Source organism: Cyprinus carpio, chromosome B7 (assembly GCF_018340385.1).
Source record: "Cyprinus carpio isolate SPL01 chromosome B7, ASM1834038v1, whole genome shotgun sequence".
Classification (NCBI taxonomy): Eukaryota; Metazoa; Chordata; class Actinopteri; order Cypriniformes; family Cyprinidae; genus Cyprinus; species Cyprinus carpio.
The window spans coordinates 9,211-30,936 of record NC_056603.1 but is presented as its reverse complement, the minus strand read 5'-3'; the positions used below and the strand labels follow the sequence as shown (position 1 = coordinate 30,936).

General features: G+C 39.2%; 1 protein-coding gene and 3 pseudogenes across 1 annotated transcript; 1 reads left to right on the top strand and 3 right to left on the bottom strand.

The window, feature by feature from the left end:
* Positions 1-1,326: 1,326 nt before the first annotated feature.
* On the bottom strand, positions 1,327-4,628 carry LOC122134041 (annotated as a pseudogene).
* A 1,292-nt stretch (positions 4,629-5,920) lies between these two features.
* Positions 5,921-8,634, bottom strand: LOC109055123 (annotated as a pseudogene).
* Positions 8,635-11,233: 2,599 nt separating this feature from the next.
* Positions 11,234-13,647, bottom strand: LOC122137886 (annotated as a pseudogene).
* Positions 13,648-18,629: 4,982 nt separating this feature from the next.
* Positions 18,630-19,880, top strand: LOC122137885 (TRAF-interacting protein with FHA domain-containing protein A-like). Its single transcript, XM_042726887.1, has one exon. It carries the CDS (start codon positions 18,682-18,684, stop codon positions 19,261-19,263), a length of 582 nt encoding a protein of 193 aa, XP_042582821.1. The 5' UTR covers positions 18,630-18,681; the 3' UTR covers positions 19,264-19,880.
* Positions 19,881-21,726: the final 1,846 nt, after the last annotated feature.

Genomic DNA, 21,726 nt, shown 5'->3' with positions numbered 1-21,726 from the left:
ATGGTATGACAATGGAATATTTACCATGAGTCAGTTGCCTAATGAACATGGTCTGCTTTTTTTTTTTTTTTTTTATTCCTGTGAAACCAAAAGGACTATGCCCTGTGTATTATGGTACGACTTTGCACAATTTTAGAAACAGAAAAGCTAAAAAGATATTATGAAGCAGGTTTTTGTCACTTTAATTTGGTTTAAACTGATTCAAATTGTATAAAACTAGAAGAGGAAATGAAAAGGAATGGTTAGCATTAACTCAGATGTGCTGATAGTGCTGAACCACAGGAAGCAGGGTCAACAGATGGTAAGAAAAGGTTAGGAAAAACAAGTGAAATATTGTGCATGTATGCTGCCAAGAGTTCTCCTTGCCATAGTTAGTGAAGTAAGAGGAAAAAAAATGTTATTGCGCAAAAGTTTTCATTGAGAAAAACAAATGAAGATTCAATTTTCCACCATTTTCCATAATGTACATCCAGAGCAACTGCAATACAAATACAATTGCTATGATTTACACAGAAAAAGAAGAGATTTTGTTTTAACTTTTATTAACGAGAAGAATATATTTACACATCAAATAAAAAAAAACAGCTACATCAAGTTTGTTAAGACGACAAAAGGAGTTTAGTGCCAGGAAATGGGGCATCTGTACTGTCCTTGGCCCAGGCAAAACAGGATGTATCACAACCTCTAAAATGATCCATGAGGCAACCAAGAAACCCTGCAAAAAAGAAAAGAATATCATAAAAATCATATCAGTCATTCAGTTGTCTTTTGTGGGACCATCCATGGCGGCCAAAAACAGGACAACATGAATTGTGATGACATTTTTTTTAGGTAATAGGAAATTACCAAGTGCTTCAATTTGAACAAATCTTGCCTAAAAATGAACAATGTCAATCTATACTTGGATGTGTAACTAAACTATCGAGGAGAGTATATTGAGCATATGTTAGGCAGACACCTTGCCAAAATTGTGCAGGTCATCAATGAATTTTAGTAAAGCAAAACATTGTTCACAAATACTTCACTCGCCCATATGAAAGACAGCAATTTTAAAGGCATCGTTCACCCAAAATGATGAATTCGGTCATCATTTACTCACCCTTCTTGTTGTTCCAAACCTGTATGGACACTTTTTGCGATTAAAATACCACAAAAGAAGTTGAGGTTGAGCAAATGATGCCAGAATTTTCAGTTATTGAAGAGGAAACCATATCCCTTTAAAAACAATAAATCCCCCTAAAACTTGCTTTCCGTTTGATCAACTTAGCTCTAAACTCTTTGTCCTATCCTAAAAAGATCTCACCTGAGTAGCGCACAGGTATTAGGCTAGTAAGCATAGCGCATAGCGGCATATGGATCCCCCGCGTTACGTCATACGCAGAGCTCCTGGAAAACGCGAAGAGACAAGGAGAGAGGCGCGAACCGCTCATACGCTTATCCCTCCGCCTCTAGGGGAGCTCGCCGGATTCGGGCTCCGCTCACGGACATAGTATGAAGAGGTGGGAGCCGGAGGATGGGGAAGGGGATGGTGCTCATATGGGTCATGGTTAGAGGAGGACAGGCGCTCTCTCACGACCGCCGAGGAGGATGGGGGAGGAGGGACAGGAGGTGGAACCGCGCGTCTATCTTCAAAATAAACTTGCCTCCGTACGGACGTGCCCGATTATTTCTCGTAGAAGTCCACCACCCCGTACGGATCTCTTTCCTCATAGGGCGGTCGCCGTATTGGGTACGCAGGCATCGCACCGCCATAGGCCACGCCACTGCTCCCATACGCAGCCTCACTGCCGTACGTGGGGACCATGCTATTATCCGCGCCAATGCTGTAGCCCGCTGGCATACCGTAACTCACTGCGCTCTCAAAACCCGCGCCCCTTCCATACCCTGGGACGCCGTACGCTGCTCCCCTGGAGAAGCCATGTGAAAAGTTGCCACCGAAGGCCGGCTCGCCACTGTAGCCGCGATGAAACCCCCGGCCACCACATTCGCCACCCTCACCGAACCTGAGGGACCCATATCCTGCCGAGCCAGGGCCCTCTCTGTAGGAGCCGTTCTGGTCAATTGGGCATTCTTTGGACCAGTGGCCTTCCTGCCCGCACCGATAACAACCCGCTCTCTCTCCCATTCCCGGCGCGGTACGCAGGCGGCTAGTCGAAAGCTTCACGCTCATCAGTTTGCCTTAAGGAAAAGAAAGAATTTGCCATGATATTTCTATTTTATTTTTTAGCATGCACACGGATCAAACGTTCAGAAGGTCAAAGCAGCTATAAACTTAAGAGTTCACGCTACGTTTCAACACAGTTATCGACAAAAACACGGCCAGAAATTTCCCACTAATAGAGTTAATTTATAATTATAAAATGTCAGAGTTCAACACTGTTCGCAACCCACCTTACTTCTGTAATCTGACGCATTTCAGAGCGAAACAGGATTAAAAAAAAATGTTATGGCTGATAATTGATAAAAGGCAGTTGTTATACATTCTACTAAATTTCTTAGAAACACTTAACAAAACACAACTAAAATAATTTTTTGTACGCTATGATTGCATGCATTTAGGATCAGAACTTTATAACAGTTTGAAAGACAAATCGATAAATTGAAATAAGTATATGGCTTGAATAAGAAAAATGAAGTCTTCCTTATAATACAGAAGATCTCAGAGTTGCCAATAGACTTTGAATAATTACTATGCTACTATAAAACAGTGTTTGTATTTTGTACAGCATATTTATTTGTTGCATTTAAGTAACAAATAAAGGTTGTTGTACTTTTTTTTTTTTCCCAAGATGAATGTAACATTTTTAACGCACACAGCACAGCACTGATCAAAAAAGATCAGTAACTAATATGGTGTTAATATTTTGTGCATAAAATATGTTGTTCAAGCAAATATGGTCATTTTGATTTCATGTTGACTTGAAGTGTATCTTTAACATTAACATTCTCCCTTTGAGAAAATAACTTGCACGATTTCCCTCGCTTTTTAGGATGAAAATAATTTCAATGAAGAACTGATCATCTTAGTGGACATCCTCTATTGACCTCCATATAATAAACCAACAGTAAAAATCGAATTGCACAATCTTGTCACTTACCAATTTTTCTACTTACCAACCTGTAATGAGACTCACTTTTGGAACAAACACAAGATAAAATTGAGCTAAAAGGACCGTACTGGTTCACCTTGAAAGGCTGTGTTGTCCAAGCCACTGATGGCCTCCATAGCATCTTCCACTCGCTCCATGTGAACAAATGCATAGTCTTTCACTATGTCACACTCCACCACAGGACCATACTCCTCAAACCTGGCCCTGAGTTCTTGGTTGGTGCAGCTACTGCTGATGTTCCCGACGTGAAGTTTGGTAGAGGTCTTGGGCTTCCCTTTGCTCATCTCCACATTCATGGCCAAACCATTCAGCATGTAATGGTGAAGATTTCGAATGGCTTCATCTGCCTCTGCTTTGTCATCCATGTGCACAAAGCCAAAGTTTTTCACAATGTCACACTCAGATATTTTGCCATACTGAGAGAAGAGGGAGCGGATCTCCTCAGCCGTAGTGTTCGGCGAAAGGTTCCCAACAAAGATTTTTACCATTTTAGTAATGTGAAGTCAACGTTCAGGCCCTGTTGCGAGAAAAAAATACATAACATTACGACACTGCAGCATATGTCTAAAAAGACAGGTAAGCTACATTTAATTCCATGATGCCAGATCAAAGGCAGTCTTTAATGATACAATACATATACAAAAAATATCCTCCTGCTTATATCAGACAATAAAACATATGAAATACATATGAAGGGAAACTTTATAAACGTGTGTATTCTTATCGCAAAACAGCACGACCAGTAATGTCTCTTTTTTTTAAACGTCTTCTCTTGAATCGAACCTTTAAATGACTCAACTTTTGATTTTTTGGGGGGCAAAAAGTAACAAGATAAGCCAAAAATAAAGCTAACTGAATGCCTGCGTCCCTATGTGCATACTATCCATCCTAAGTTTCTATGCGAGTATCATTCAATACTATTTAGGGCAGACAGGATGCACATTGGCACGAAAAGAAAAAAACTAAAAAACTTAATTTAAACATCTCAGAGCACGTACAATCCTGCAACATCGGAATGTTAGAGAAACTGAATCGTTCGAAAGAATCGACTCTCGAAACAGGCGGGCTTCCCATCATCAGTAGAGGACAATGGACAAAAAAAAGCTACACTTGCTATGCATTGATTTATGAGCCGCGAGCCAGCGACACCTCAACATCTGGAAAATCGATACAACTAGATAAGCGTCGTATCAATAACTAAAGAAGCCAAATGATTCATACTCCATATCTTATAATGATCAAGTTAGCTTACAGTAGCCCTGCAACAGCTAGCTAACCGAGAATACGGGCAGAAACACTGTGGTGAACGAATGAAACATCACGACAAAATATAGGAAATGCAAGATTAGAGATTATACGTTCAGTCGAGAGAAGACTGGGCTGTTGTGATCCAGCACAAAGGATGTTTCCATACCTTCTCTCGATGCTTGCAGGAGCCGGTGCGAGATGAAATGGCGTCACTCTTGCGTCGCAGAAAGCGAGAATAGCGTTGCATGGTGTTAACACATGCCCATCCCCCTTTCATTTTCTCCAATCTCAATGCTGCTGTTATAGCTTGCAACTGGAGTTTTCGGTGATTTCAAAGCACCACGTGGCCAGATAGATCATGTAATGACCTGTTACGTAATAAAGCATTAAAGTACCAAAAGCAATTCACAAGATCCATTTATATGATTGATAATCATGCATAAACAGAGGATTCTATTATTAAAGACAGATAGATATTTTTGTCACCAAAATACTGGTTTATTACAAAAGATAATTCATAAAACACACTCCTGACTTCTGTAGGAAATATACAAACTACAGAAAATCAAATTTATAAACATTCTCACAGAGCTTCCCAAGGCACCCATAAAGAAGAATCGCCGGTAAACGCTAGCGGTCTCAAAAGGTGAATAAAGCCCTGAGTGAGAGTTGATCAGCACATCTAATGCAAATGTCCAATTCACTCACTTGTACGGTCCACCTTTCCATCAAGGTGAATCTTCTTACAATGTAAAAATCTCCAGCCATAAACAGTCATTGGGGTGTACAGAACAGAAAACAGTTTGCATCCCACCGAAAGCTGCCCAACTATTTAGGTTGTATATCAAATCATCATATTTTAAGGACTAACACATCAGTTAGAGGGGGTAAAAACAATCAAAACAAGCTCAAAATTCACATCCAAGCTTCCAGATCACAAAAACTCACAAACATTGGTAATAGAAACAAGTTGACCATCCTGTTTGAACATACCAGTTAGATACAACACAATTCAACAAGTACAATTCAAATCTGACGAGTTTGTATATACCAATCTCCTGTAGCAAATAATAAAAAGAATGTTGGAATGTTGAATTTTAGAGTTTGTTTTCCCATAGAACTTTTTGCTGCCACAGTATTAATTACAGATTGCCACTCTCCCCTTAAAACAAAACGCTGGCATTATTATGGCCAGAAGAAACACAACCAGATTGTCCTCACAGAACTTAAATCAAAGAAATTAAGTGGCAAGCCAACCCAACAGCTCCATAAAAGTCTTGGAACATTTAAAAGAGTAAATAATAGTGGATCACAACTTGACTGGGGGAAATTAGAGACAAAAATACAATTCAAAATCTCACAAAGTGTCTGTTTAATTGCAGTTAATAGTTAAAATTGCACTGACATTAGCCACCCCACCTTACCTCTGGATGTAAGCGAAAAGCAAAGCAAAAACCAAAATCACAACCACTTCTTGCAATCATACACAGATGTCTCCATTGGAAAGGGAAATTGAACAGCAGTTTGTGCATTATGGGTAAAAAACATTAACACGCAGATCTAATAAGCATTGTGATCAATGTGCCTATCCAATCCTGCATCTTTGAAAATCTGATGAAGCATCTGATTGAGGCAAAGTCAATATAGGTGGAGGGGAAGTCTCTTCACTTGACAACACCTAAAAGAAAAAAAAAAAAAAAAATTCTGAGATGAAACATTTGACAGGCATTACCTTCTGACTTTTGTACTTTTTAACCCGAGCAAAGCGGCTCCGCTTACTACTGTACTCGAAACGGCTTACGCTTTAGAACAGATCACGCTGACATCTCATCTTTGAGTCATCAAAGTTAACGACCCGCTATCGCTCACCTTAGCATGTGTGTGGGCTTAGTATGCGTATCGAACCCGCTCGGTGTAGCTCTCTCTGGCCCGCGGCACGGTGTAAGTCGATGAGCTCCTTGAGACCGGGGAAGCAGCGCGAGCGCTCGTACGAGTATCCTTCCGAACCGGCGCCCACACGTCTGATTGGGCTACGGTCCCGCGAGAAGTACGCCGATGCCGTGGGAGGCGGAGGCGCCAGAGGGCGTCGCTCATAGGGATCGAGGCTGGGAGGAGCCAACCGCATCCTTGAGAGAGAGGAAGAAGAGGGAGGGGGGGGAGGAGGAGGAGGGGGAATAGAGAGAGGCCTGCTATTCTCGAAGAAGCTAGAGCCAGCCGGACGAGCCCGATACTTCTCGTAATAGTCAATGCTTCCGTAGCGTTCTCGCTCATATGCGGACGACCTCTCGGGATAGGCGCTCGGTGGCCTGCTTGGGTACCGTTCTCGAGCATCCGCGCCGTACTCGCCGTAGCTGGGACGCCGGCTCATGGGCGGAGGAGGGGGGAGCGGCCCTGCTGGGTAACCTCTACTATGAAGACCTCCAGGGCCGCCCATGCCGTAACTCGGAGCGCTCCTTGGGGGGCCTCTCCCGCCGGGGAATCCCCCCATGCCTCCGCCATAACTACCATTTTGCCCACGTCCGCAATCTTTGGACCAATGGCCCGGTTCTCCGCAGATGTAACAGCCAGTTTGGTCTCCCATGCCGGGCGCTGTACGGAGGCGACTTGTGGACAGTTGTACTTTGATCAGCTTGCCTTGGGAGGAAGAGAACACACGCAAGACAATGTAAAACTTTCTTCCGCTCACGTAAACGTCATTTTAAAATATAATTATTGCATCATGACAGCCACAGAGCACTTAAAGGGTCAGGTTGCCCAAAAATTTCAATTCTGCCATTGTTCACTTGCAGTCATGTCGTTCGAAACCCATAAAACTTCTGTTCATCGTCGAAACACAAATTAGGATATTTTTAAAGAAACCTCAGAGATATCCGTTCCTCCGCTACAAGCCAGTTAACCATTTTAAATGTGATCTATGTATGTGCGCTTACAATGTTTATCATCAACTTTTTTGAATCAGCAAAGTTTTGGTTACTTGAACTTTCAATGGAGGGGCAGATATCTCTAAAGTATTATTAAAATTTAATAAGATTCAAAAAAATTATTTAATAAAATAATATTAAAAAGGGCCTCTAACACCAACCTTCTTGATTCTTTTTCTATTCTATCTTACTTGTGTGTGTGTGTATATATATATATATATATATATATATATATATATATATATATATATATATGTATATATATATATATATATATATATATATATATATGTGTGTGTGTGTGTGTGTATATATATATATATGTATATATGTATATATATATATATATATATATATACATACACACACACACACTTGGCACGTGTACTGCGTAGGCTAACAGAGACTTGTCATACCTCTTGCATACCATTGCTCTTTTGTTTGATTGCTTCTATTATCATCACTTGTAAGTCGCTTTGGATATGACTAATGATATGTAAAACTGAATTTGTGTTTCCAAGATAAACGAAAATCTTGTGAGTTTTGGAGCAACACATTTTTGGATGAACTATCCTTTAAATATTAATATATCTGTCTACTGCCAATTATCTAGAATTTACAAAGCAATTACAAAGAACTGAAAAAGGAGTAGAACATTCTTCCCATTCTATATATATATATATAAAAAAAATCTAAGGAGTAAAATGCAACCCTGGGTAACCCTGGATTTCGTCGTTTCGAGGTTAATGTTCACCTTGGAAGTTCGTGTTCTCCAGCCCACTGATGGCCTCCATGGCATCCTCCATTCGCTCCATGTGAACAAAGGCATAGTCCTTCACTATGTCACACTCAACCACAGGGCCATACTCCTCAAACTTGGCCCGGAGCTCCTGATTGGTGCAGCCACTGCTGATGTTGCTCACATGCAGTTTGGTGGAGCCCCTGGGCTTCCCCTTGCTCATCTCCACATTGATGGCTTGACCGTTCAGCTCGTGATGGTGGAGCTTGCGGATAGCCTCCTCGGCCTCCTGCTTACCTTCCATGTGCACAAAGCCATAATTTTTCAGGACGTCACACTCTTTTACTTTGCCGTATTCCGAAAAAAGAGAGCGCAGATCTTCCGCGGTCGTGCTTGAGGATATGTTGCCAACAAAGATCTTAACCATCTTTATTGTCGTTTTTTTCCTGGACAGAGGGAGCATAGTTGCGAAATGCACGTTATATCAACAGATGATTCCCTACATTACTGCTGTGTTTGGCTTACAACACCATAGACATCGTAATCCTATCAGAGGTTTTAGTTTCGATTTTGAATGATTTACGCACAACTCAGCATTAAATATGCTGTGTGTGACACTCACTGATCGGATTGAAGTGCGCTGAGTAGTCGACCAGGTTCAGTTCTTGGACTTTATGGCGCAGATGAACTAACTTATCTCGCGCGGATAGGCCACGGGTCCGCGTGACCACCACACCCAATGTATTCATTCCCTTAAGTTTTATTTGTCATCATTCAAGTGTGTATTTTTAATGCCCGAAACACCATTAAGTACGACCGATGAGCGTCGGTGGAGTTTTTAAAGCTGTAGGCCAATGGTTTCGACTGTGTAATGCTAAGCTAAGTTAGCACGACTGCATAAAGTTACCCGAGGTAAACGTCGCCTTATTAAGAAACACGCTTTTATATTACAGTACTACGACAGGCTGCGTTACCTTCGTGTAAAATCTAAACAGTATCACTCATGTGAAGTAATAAAGAGAGTTATGCGGGAACATCATTGCCTTACCGTAGCGAGCACGTAATATCACGGACTGCGAAGATGAATGAAGCCTAAAATGGAGTCGCCCGCCGTCACCGACAGCACTTCCGGTCCACGAATAAACAAAAAACCCAACACGCATTCACTGGTCACTCAGACAGTGTTTAAATCATTAGCATATTTTAAATAAGATAAAAATTAACGTCCAATCATTATTATTGAGGTACAACTTAATACTGTAATTATTTATTTACTACAAAATACGTACTGATGAACAGTACACCGTACATAACGAAACATTCAATTAGCTTTTATCTTTTTGCCTTATTAAACCAGAACACAATCTATGGATATTGCTGTTAGGGAAACTCTACATTCATCAAACCAAATGGAGTAACTCAAAACATAATTTTGCTCCTTTTTAAACACCCTTTAATGTTTACTTTTTTTTCCCTTCCAAATCAAAAAGCCCTAAGAACGAAATTTCTGTTAAATTAATTTAACTTATGTCTGTGATACCCTTTAATTTTAACCTCTTCCTTTGTTTTTACAATTTAAGTTATTGCTGATTCTGTTCGTCCTCACAAAATGGAAAAATTGAGAAATCGCTCGATAACAATGTTACAATTTTTTGTTTTTTTAATTTAAATAAGTGATAAAGTAGGTGTTAAAATTGCTTAGTTGCTTTAAATGTAAAAGTAGACTACCTTACATTTACTGCAATTTGGCAGTTTAACCCTCTATTATAAAGATTAAGCAATGTAAATGCGTTTTTTTTAATGTTATACACACACACACATATATATACACACACATTATAAAAACATAAACTTTGTAAATATATATACACACATTTGTATTAAACATTTTACTTGTATACATGCATACACATTTATACACAGCTGGCATATTCTTAAAAAAAAAAAAACCAAGACATAGTTTGGGCAGGGGGGGAATGTTTTATTGGTTTATTGAAAGTGCATTCACCTTAAATGGAAAATAAAACTTTATGCTGAGATCATTGCCAGAAGAGGCACATGCATTTGGTGTCCAACAAGTTAATGAACAGCCATAACTACACAATTTATTGTTAACAAAAAAAAAAAAAAACAGAACTGGGGGGGGGGGGTGCATAAGTTAACCTAAAACTTACCCTCAGGCATGAGTTCATCCTAAAGTATATCACCACTTGCATGAGGAAAACATTTGGACCCAAATACATTTCATTGAGACACATATGCAGTGTGTACTAACACTATACCTTGAAACAATCAAGTAGTGAAAGGCATGCTGAGTGGTAAAAGAAACTAAATACATCAAGTGACTTACCTGGCATAATCAAACTTAAAAAGGACCACTGATTGTTTAAGAAAACATTGGGAAGTCTATCCACTTAATGAATCAGGATGATAGGATTATTTGTAGAATATTGAGACGCCAATGGCTTAGGGCAAAAGAATAGCCTTGAAGACGAAGTGATGTTATAATCGCTTTCATTTCGCCGCAGAAGCAGTTCCATTCTCCATTATACTCAAACTAGGAAGCATGATGTTTTGGGTTTTAATTTGAATACATGTCTAGGATATATAGTTACTTTTATGCCTATTTAGGCATGTTGAGTTAGCAGGAAAAGCAAAACGACGGACCAAGTTCCAGTCTTTTTATTAAAACTTCCAAGTGTTCCTATGAAAGAAAATGATACAAAGTCCTTTAACTTCGATACTCTGCAATTAAAATCCAAACTACAGCACAATTTCATTAAAGCCAGTAAACGGAAAGGTTTTATTGCTGCGGAGATTGTTTTCTTACTTGCATGCCGCACTATAACAAATAGCTTAGAGGGGGGAAAAATAAGAGAGAGAGAAAAATAGCTTTACACAAATGAATTTTGGGTTCAAAATCAAAGTTATGGAATAGCGTAGTTTAATAACAAACGATAAGCTCATTCCAGATTTTAAAGGTAAAAATGTACAGTGAGATACATTGAAGAGATATTTGAAATAAGAATTTTTATATGCGCTCCTTTCATAGTCTTTACCAAACCACCAAGTTAACCTAACTGACATGCTCTGGCTTAGTGCCTCTCTCACCTATCAAATGTTAAACAATAAAAAACAAAGCCAAAAATAAAATAAAGCAGAGTTGACAATTTAGCATGAGGACGATTTTAAGCGTGTAAAAAGCGGTAGGTAGTTTTATAGAATGTGCAGTCCGCAACAGAACTCTTCCACTATGGTGCGCAGGCGAACGAAAACGCGCTCTGGCAGACAAAGACGTATCGCGGCACGTGCACCTGGAGACAACGACGACGATCTTGTTGAATAATTTACACCTGGAAAGAGAGCAAACCACATGAGTCAAACGGCTGCAGTGCCATCTGGGATTACTGAATCGACAAGCTAAATTAAAATAAAGATTTGTATGAATTCTGTTTGATTGATGCGAAGTGAAAGTTTAATTTACCAGCAGAATTTACCATCTAAACACTTCGATACGAAGTTCAGCGTTCCTCGAGCAGTGCTTTTTAAAAGACCATAAGGCCATTAAAAATTTACGACCCAGGCACTTTGATACAAAGTTAACGTTGCTGCTACTTGCGCATCAATTACACACGCAGAACAGCGCAAGTACGTACATTCTGGGTTCTATATTATTTGGCTTGCGGGACCTATTCTCACCTTGGATTACAAAAGCGCAGTGGTGCACTTTAATACGAGTAGCGCGGAGGTGGTGGAGGCGGTGCCCCCCTGTCAGCATAGGGGTCTCTGGGCCGAGGCATGCTGTACATCGGGGTCCGAGACATGGAGAGAGGGGACAGACGAGATCGCTCGAATGAGTAACCATTCCCGGCGGGTGCCTGAGGGGGAGGAGGAGCACGTCTGATGGGACTGCGGTCTCGTGCGTAGTACGAGGATGGCGGGGGTGGAAGGGGGCGTCGCTCATAGGGGTCGAGGCCGTTGCCAGCCAATCGCTCTCTCATAATGCCGGATGACGGGGGCGGAGGGGGGGGGGATGGCACCCGGACGCCGGTCCTCATATGAGGCGGCGCCGTAAGGGCGAGCGCGGTACTTCTCGTAATAGTCGACCACTCCGCGTTCGCGCTCGTATGCCGGCGCTGCACGCTCTGGGTATGGGGGGGTCTGGGGGGCATGGGTGGTGGTGGAGGAGGGGGACCAGGGGGATAGCCGAAGCGACCCCTAGGATAGCCAGGGGGCTCAGGGCGGTCACCAGGGAAACGGGGTGGCCAGTATCCACTGTCTGGGGGGCCATAGTCTTCCTCCTCATTTCTTGGTCGACTCTTTGAAATCTGCACATGAATTCTTTTGCCTGCAAGTGGGAAAACAGTTCATATTAGCAAATGTGATAAACATGCAAAAGGATACGTAAGGGAGTAACAAGACTGGATTTTTTTTTACCTTGGAATTCAGCATTGTCCAGCCCCTTGATGGCATCCATGGCCTCATCGGAATTGCTCATGTGTACGAAGGCAAAGTTCTTAACGATTGCGCATTCGGCAACTGTGCCGTACTCTTCAAACAGCGCTCTGAGCTCATCATCTGATCCTTTCTCCACATTGGCAACATGAAGCTTCACGGGGCCCTGGTTTTTGCCCCGACTCGCTTCGACGTTGATGGCCGTTCCATGCAGCTTGTATAAATGAAGGTTTCGGATTGCCTTTGTCGCACTTTTGCGATCATCCATGTGGACGAAGGCAAAGTTCTTGATAATGGCACACTCGGTGACCGTTCCGTATTGAGTAAACAGAGACTTTATTTCTTCTGCCTCTGCCTGTGGAGGCAGGTTCCCGATGAAGATCTTCACCATCTTTGCGAATGTGTTATGCAGAGCCTGAAACACACTGTGACGAGATACACTACAATGAGTTGCCATCAATGCAAAACAATTTATCATGGTCATTGTAATGGCTTTAAGAATGACAACAGAAACCACGCCTGGCGCTAAACTGAAAACGAAAGCTTACACTGTGAACTTCCGGAGAAGCCAATCAAGTCAAACTAGTCCATGCAAATACTTTACATTTTATTTTCCCCTACATAAACGCAAATACGACAAAATAAAACGTAATTACGTGAAGCAGAACACAAAGTTTCGTAACAAGAAAGCAAGACTTCTCCTCACACGTTCTTATATACGCCACGGCACCGTGTGGTTACTCAATTGTAGCGCACCATAAAACCTCCACAAAGATTCAGTTTATTCACCGCGTATTCTTTAGTGTTTATGTTCGTTAAATCACGAGACCAAAAATACAGCAAGTAATCGTCGATTCACGAACTCATCGCCTTGAGAGAAAACAGTTTCTGTTGCTAGGTTTGAATAAGCTAGCAACGTTAGCTTAGTAGCCGTTGCGCGCCGAGATAAACACGACGTATGTACTACTTTTACATGTAGCCGAGCAACAGAGTTCTTACGTACCATACGAAAGCTGCTTATATCAAAAATGTTTTAATGTAGCGTGCTAAACCTTTGTTTTAGTACGGGCGTTGTAAAGGTCAAAGTACTAAAAAACAATACTCACCGCCTGTTTCTCAACACAACGAGGAAGAGGGTCAGGGTGGGTCATTCAATAATATACTTCCTCAGTCCCGCCCACAAGGTTGAATAACCAATCAAATACAAGAATATGGATCACGTGGAACTTGACATGTTAGGATTGTGAAAGTTAAAAAGAAACTGTTCTGAATATTTTTTGTATTTATATTTTTATACATTGGCGTTAAATAATAATAATAATAATAATAATAATAAAGAAACTGTTCTGAATGGATGAAGAGTGAATTTACTGTGATTTTTTTGGAATGTGGAAGCAGATAGTAGCTACTGCAAGGGATAAAAATCGACATTTAAATATTGCATAGCAGCAGAAACTAAATCAATAATGAAAAAGAAATGCATCGAAATGTATAGCGTTATTGGAATGTAGAATCAGCTTCTTGGGTAAACATTTATCAACACATCTAACAGTGAAGAATCAAGATTATGTTTTGGTAGGAAGAAAGGAGAGTTCGGGAATTCTAATGAAAACAGAAATAACAATAAAATCTCAAAATTCTTTTAGCTGCCAACAACAAGAAACTTTATTCTGCTGGAGATACAAGTCTACCAAACAACACCTTATCTGGTGGAGCCAGGGGTGGCCAGGGAGGGGCCAGTAACCAGTCTGGGGTGGCACAGAAATCTTCATTATTTCAGTATAAAAATGTGTTTGACTATAATGTACTGGACTGTTTTAGTGCCTAAAACACAACTGAGTACAATTATTTTCTACTTACCTGTATAATTGACATGTTTGTGAATTAGATCAATCAACACTTATTAAAAATCACCAATTTTGTATTATTCCTCCCCTCCAGGTATTTTAATAAAGGGGCTCACTATAGCTTTATTGCTCAGTCAGCTTCTCAAAACTCCCAAATGCTTGCTCTCCAACATTGCATACTCATGGATGAGACATGCAGATAGTGATAAAAATGTGGGAAAAGGCCGGAAGTCAACAGTAGACATAAATGCCAGATTTTAAAATGAGTTATTTTATGCATTTAAATGGTTTCATTTTTCGCATATTTTCTAGTATAAGTGCACTGTGCTCACAGTTATTTGTGCATTAAATAACAAATTAAAAAAAATACATATCAGCTTGTGCCTTATGATGTGATCTTGAATTACAGAATATATTTTAGTACATGCATTTAATATATGTTATTGTATGCTGTGGTTACATGCACAGTTTGCAGCTTTAATTGCCTTTTTGGTAACTTCATGACCTAGCTGATGACTAGGTATGTATGATCATAGTTTCCTGGGGGGGGTTATTTATGAGGAAGTTATATAGAGTGTGCGCCACATATTTGCGTACTGTTGAAGAGTGTGTGCCGTGAGCACAGTAAACCAGCTGATGGGACAGGAAAGTGTGTTTTATGCTTACACATAACACACTAACACATTTCTAATATTCAAATCCATTAAGGATTTTAAGGCTGCATTAATAAGGACAACCGGAACTGGGAACACTTCCAATAACACACAATGTACTTGCTACATCGTTTTTAAAAGAATGGCATCTATTCTAATATTAGCATAATTAGCTAATAATTAGCAATAATTCATCCAAAATATCTTAAATTGTGTTCTGAAGACGAACAAAAGCATTTACAGGTTTGGAAAGACATGGGGGTAAGTGATTAATGACAAAATTTTCATTTTGGAGTGGAGTATCCCTTTAATATCCAGTGATATCGTCAACTTTATTGCACAGATACTATTTAAACTGAACTGAGCTGGATGATGACATCACTGGAATTCAATGATTAACAACCTAAAACTGAAAATAAAGTGTTTACTATTGACATTTTGCATTATTGACACACTATTTTCCTATTTAATACTGTAAAGTGCTTTGACACAATCTGTACTGTTAAAAGCACTATATAAATAAAGGTGACTTGACTTGACTTCACTTTTACTGACATATAGTCTAACAACATCTCATCAAGTTCACAATTGAGTAATTAGGGGTACATGTCATGTCCATGGACTCTATTATCAATTTTACAAATTTTTCAATAACTTTTCACTACAAATTAATTAAAAATACATGTTTCTGTTTATATTTCTTATAAATATTTGTCCAAAATAATCATTAAATTATGAGAAAGATGTTTAAAAAATTTTTTTGCTCATGCATCTACATTAAATCATCCATTTTGTGTATGTCCGAGAAATCAGTGTCAACTGTGTTACTCCCTATAAAACACCCTATAAATCAGCAATGGTCACATGTCCAACATCAAGTGATGAATTTTCCTTTTTTGGAGGGACATTTGAAGACAGTGTGGAAAGTCATAACTTCTCCTCTTCAATATTTTATCTTTATTATTGTCTGCACATAGAGTGGATTAACTGACTGTCAACTGTGTTATCAACATATTCTGGTGAACTTGCATCATATGTTATATTTATAAATATGTAGAGAAAGAATATAAAAACAAAAGTTAATCAAGGACATGTACTAATTATTTCAAGGTCAGCAGTTTGCACAAGGCACCCATCAACTGTAACACAGTTGACAAGGATTAACATGGTGGTTGACAATGTTGGAAATTCAGTGTCAATTTATCTCCCGCTCCACTGAGTGTTGTTGATAAAAATAAATATTAACAAACTATTGTAATTACACAGAAATTACATAGGAATTGCCTAAAACCATGGAAAACAGTTGATTGACTTAACTGATCTAATCATGGCTACACTTGTATGAACTCCATATCCATAATATTATATACATATTTTATTAACATTTGCAAAGGGTTAAAAAGTATTCAGAATTCCTCATGATTGACATAAACCTATATAATATTATAGATTTGGCATATATCTATTTCTGCTTAGTCGTGACTGATAAAGTGTTATTAATTAAAAATATAAGTCCTTACAACTTGAACTGTCATGCTGCAGTATAAAACTTAATTTACCTTTGTAATAATAATAATAATAATAATTATATTATTGTATTATAATGTGTGTGTGTGTGCGCGTGTGTGTGTTTAAAATGCTTTATGGATACTAAGATTATTCTTACCTGTCAACTGTGTTATTTTGTCAACTGTGTTATGTGTGGTTTTTATGTTATAAATATTTTAAATGTGAACTAATCTGTCAGAAAAAAAGATGGGGATATCTCTAGAGATGGATGACTTGTAAGGATGGTGAATAACACTAAATTCAGCATACTGTGGATTTTATGTTGAAGAAAAGTATCATCCTTCATGACAGTACATCCATTATGAAGCCCCAAATTCATATTTTCAAATCAGTTAAGACAGATAACCTCAAAAACTCTGGTGAATAAAAATGTGTAATCAAACATGTGGGACTTCATTCATGTTTCATTTGACACAACATTTTTCCTTAACACAGTTGACAAAATAATGTATCAAATGTTAATTTTCATTAACATATTTAAAAAGTCATTAGAGCTTAAGCTTGCCAAACAATTGATTTAGCACATTAAGGGGATATATTACTCAACCCAAGAATACTGATTTTCTGACTTTTTGGCTGCCAGGAAATGTACCCCTAAATATAGAATGACTCAGTTGTTCTACTGAAGCTCATCTGGCTGCTGAAGCTTTTCCGCGCTCGTGTCGTTTGACTCCCGCCTGACACCGAGGTGAAGCTGAAGCGCGCGTGTGTAAATTCTCCCTTTTGATGTGGTCATAAACAGATACACACGGCGGTTCCGCATCTCAATAAATGCATTTCTTGTTAAGAAAAAAAAAGTGATAAAAAACTGTAGTTTTGAGTGGGATGGCCAAGCTTTCGTCACTGGCTCCGCCCCTGCACATGCCTCTCAGACAAGTCTTTCTGCTTGTTTTCCACAAAACAAAGTCTGCATGTCACTTGCGCTTTTAAATCACTATTACTACAGCTACAATGCTGAAATGTAATTGCACAGAAATAAAGATGTGCGAATAGGCTATATATAAGAACACAATATAAAGATGTTTTTAGCATGAGGTAGCTGGTTCATTCTACCAGTAGGTTGCGGTAACGCACCACACAAGATTACTGAGATCTGCCTTTAAGCAAAAATATATATAGGCTAATGTTTAATTGTTTAGCCTGTATAGATTTGATATCCGTTTACACTTAAGTGTTTGAACTTTGATTCATAAGAATGTATGTATTATTTTATAGTTTACATTTTTAGACAAAGCACGCTGTTCCAGATCACATTGAAAGTTGAACAAAGATAGGCCTAAATGTGAAATATATATGCGCATTCTAATTTTTTACACGTTTCAGTCTGCTTCCCGGAAAGATAGCCTATATTACGTTAAAATATTTTGCTATATGATGACGAAACTGACATGCAATTGATTTCTCATTCACTTCGCGAACCGGACATCACTATTTCCCTGTGGTTACAGTTTTTGTCGGGATGTTTTTGGGGAGTGACTGATAAGACATTGGAAATGTTGATCATAAACGTGTTCTTAGTCATGTTTATGCACCTTTTCTATCTGGTTATTAAAACGATGTCATGTCACAAGACAAAGACTGGCGCGTGCTTTAAGTTTTAACTACGCAAGGGTTTTTCTTTTTTCATCAAAACGAGAATAAAGCGTGTCTGGCATCTCCAGGACAAATATAGGACAAATAATATTTTTGAAATATAAAAATATAAACAAATAGCGAAAGCACAGAAGTCAGTTGCGCAACTCTGGGGTTTTTGAGAGTCACATGTCCCGAGTTGGAAGAGGTGGATTCCAGTGCTTCCGATGTAATTCCCTCTTTCTTTGTTGAGCTCATCACAGTAAAGCGATCTCTGCTTCAGAACATCAGTCCGTTGCTGATCGTCACAAACAGCTTCTGAAGGTAAGCTACTGTTTAGTTTTTATAAACCGGTACAACACTTATATAGTAGGCTAAGTGTATACTTGTACTTGTACATGTAGCCTATCTGTGCATTCTCATTTTAATAATACGTTTTGCTGCAACATAGCTACATCTGTTCAGTGTACTAACACTTAACCAGTTGTTTCTTATTGTTTTTCCTTAGGTTAAGTGTAAACAAGTCAACTCAACCCCGCAGAAGTTGCGTCCCTATATTTTCACAGAATGAATACTAATAGCAAACTCGAGACTGAAGAACTGCTTGCTTGTCTTCATATCCATCTCTTCCACCCTAACCAAGCCAGCCTTCCACTCTTCCGCAACCTGCCCCTAAATCAGCAGTACAGAATGGACGCTGAAGATCCACTCAGGCTTGGCCGTGATGGACAGACCTGCATCTTCGCCCTAAATGACACCTCTGTCTCTAGAAAACAGCTCTCCATTCAGGCGTATAAGAAAGCTGGCAGCCCGTTCTTGAGCTTCATGATCCAGAACTTGAGCCAGAAGGTCAAGCTCATGGTCGGTGGGTCTGAACTGAGATACCTAGAAAGAGCTGAGCTTGATGATAAGGTGCTCTGCCGCTTTGGGAGATATGAACTGCTGATTTGGCAGGAAACAGGAGATTCCGAGAATAAATTTGAGGTCCTGTTTGAAACATGCAATGCACCCCCTTCACAGGAAGTGGGCATAGATGTGCTATGCAGACCACCTATTATAGATACCGGCATGCCATGGAGAAACTTTGAGAATGGATCACCTGTGAGCCAAGAGCCGCTGGAGTCAGATGAGACAGTTGTTTTAGTATAGATATTTTTCGGACATTACTCTGCAAGAAAGCAGACATGGATTCAGAATAAGCATTTAGTTATTATTACAGACACTCTGTTATTAAAGCAGTCAGCACATCTTGTAAGTAACAGAATGAGTTCTAAATCTATGCTGCAAACACTGTTATGATTTCTTCTGCAATGCCACCGAACCAGTTTTGTTGCCTATACTGTGTCTTTGTGTTCCTCCGTTTGTAGAGATATTTTATTACTTATTTTGCTGAATTTTATTGGAATTATTGTCTAACACTTGCTTAAAAGGTGCTTTGTGTCTTCTCTTCATTATTGTATGTGTTCATTGCATAAGTGCTTTTAGCTTTTAGTGTTTTTATAATATTTTTTATTGCATTGTATTGTTTTGTATTGACTGTTACTTGATAAAATGTGAAATTGCTAGGATAGAAGGGTTATTCATATACTTTTATTATATAAAATATAATGAAGTAAACATTATTTGAAAAGGTTTGTTTTCAAGTTTATGTTGTACAAAAAAACAAAGTACATGGTCTGTTTAATACAACATAATATTTCCCAGATAATATTTTAATAATGAATAATATGCTTCAGAACAATGACTATATAAAAGCTAAGGAACAATGTGTTTTCTTTCTGTGATGGACTGGCCATCTGTCTAGGGGTTTTCCCTGTCTGCAACCCGAGACACTGGGTCAGCCTGGGTGGATGAATGTGTTACTTAATACTTTTCTCACACATTGTAAATGAGTTTCTATATGGCTGCCTTTGTATTTTAGAAAAGGGGTCCATCAAAAAGGCATCAAAAAAGGTGCACATCCTTGACATCAAAAGGTTTGAAACCCCCTGTTTTAACCTTTTTTATGAATCATGAATGAGTAAACATGAGCTGTTTAAATAAGGACTATACTGTATATTTTGTAAGGATGAGAGAACCTCAGATACTTTGATCTCCTGTGAAACAGACAATGCAAACTTAACCCGGCCATTTTCGAGACACCCCACGGAGTGGAGGTGCAAGAAACTTCCTTCCCTTCTGTCCATTTGACAAAACACTAGCATGGTTTGGGCATACTTTATAGTACTACCATAAAAGTAAAGTGAATTGACATACAGCCAAGTATGGTGACCCATACTCAGAATTCGTGTTCTGCATTTAACCCATCCAAAGGCAACACACACAGCAGTGAACACACACACGGAGCAGTGGGCATCCATTTATGCTGCGGCGCCCGGGGAGCAGTTGGGGGTTTGGTGCCTTGGTCAAGGGCACCACAGTCATGGTATTGCCGGCCCGAAACTCAAACCCACAACCTTAGGATTAGGAGTCAAACTCTCTAACCATTAGGCCACAACTGCCCCACCTCTGGGAAATAACCTCAATAACCCTTTGGTTATTGTCTCATCGTTAATTAAGTTGTAGCCTACATAGTTTTATATTAACTATCAGGGCTAGACAAATAGTACTAGCATAACAGCTGATTATTGTTTGAGTTTTATTCAAGTTGTACATAGTTATTTTAACTATCGGGGGCTAGATAAAAATACTATTGAAATATTAAATCATATTTCATACTAGCATAACCGCTGATTATTGTCTCAGCTTTAATGAAGTTATACGTAGTTATATAACTATAGGGGGCTAGGTATGGTACTAGCATAACCTCTGATTATTGTTTGAGCTTTAACTAAGTTTGTTACATGGGTGACTGTAGGGGGCTAAACAGAACCACTATTTAAATAATGGTAAGCATGGGTGACCTATTAAATAGTTAGTCATAACCTCTGACTAATGATCAGACTGGCGAGTTTGCATAGGGTACACGTACATCGGCTGGCATGATACACCCTGAGCGACATAGATTCCTAATGAAATATAAAGTAAAGAAGCAACTAGAATAATCAAAGTCAGAGTCAGATTAGATAGCCTAATAAAAATGGAGTCAGATTAGAGTTTAACCTAAATTAAATAACTTTGCGCACTGAAAATACAGCACACGCAAGAAACCTTCCATCACTGCATACCTTCCTTGGGCCAAGTGCGTGTACCTCACAATTTCTTAGCGTTTGTGTCGTTTACACAAGTGAAAAGTGGATATTTGTTTGTAAATTTCAACAGTTTCATTCAACGTATTTTTTTCTGCTTGAAGCTCATTACTGATCTCCAGCAAGCAGCTGTCAATGTCCTCATTTGGCAAACGGAATTAATGTCAAGCGGGACTATTATCACCATGGATATTTTATTTCTTTGGTAAGTTCAAGGATCTTAAGAAAGGTGATCCAGGAACTGAAAATCACCAGAAGATCACCATCCTTTTGTACTTTAACTATAAACTCTGTAAACTCACCTCCGGTCCTTGTTATAAACAACAGCAGCACTGATAAGCATAAGTTACTTGGCAGATAGCAGATAGTTTACAGTAAATGATGTCAGTGGTGAAGAGACAAGATTGAAACTCTGATGTATCTC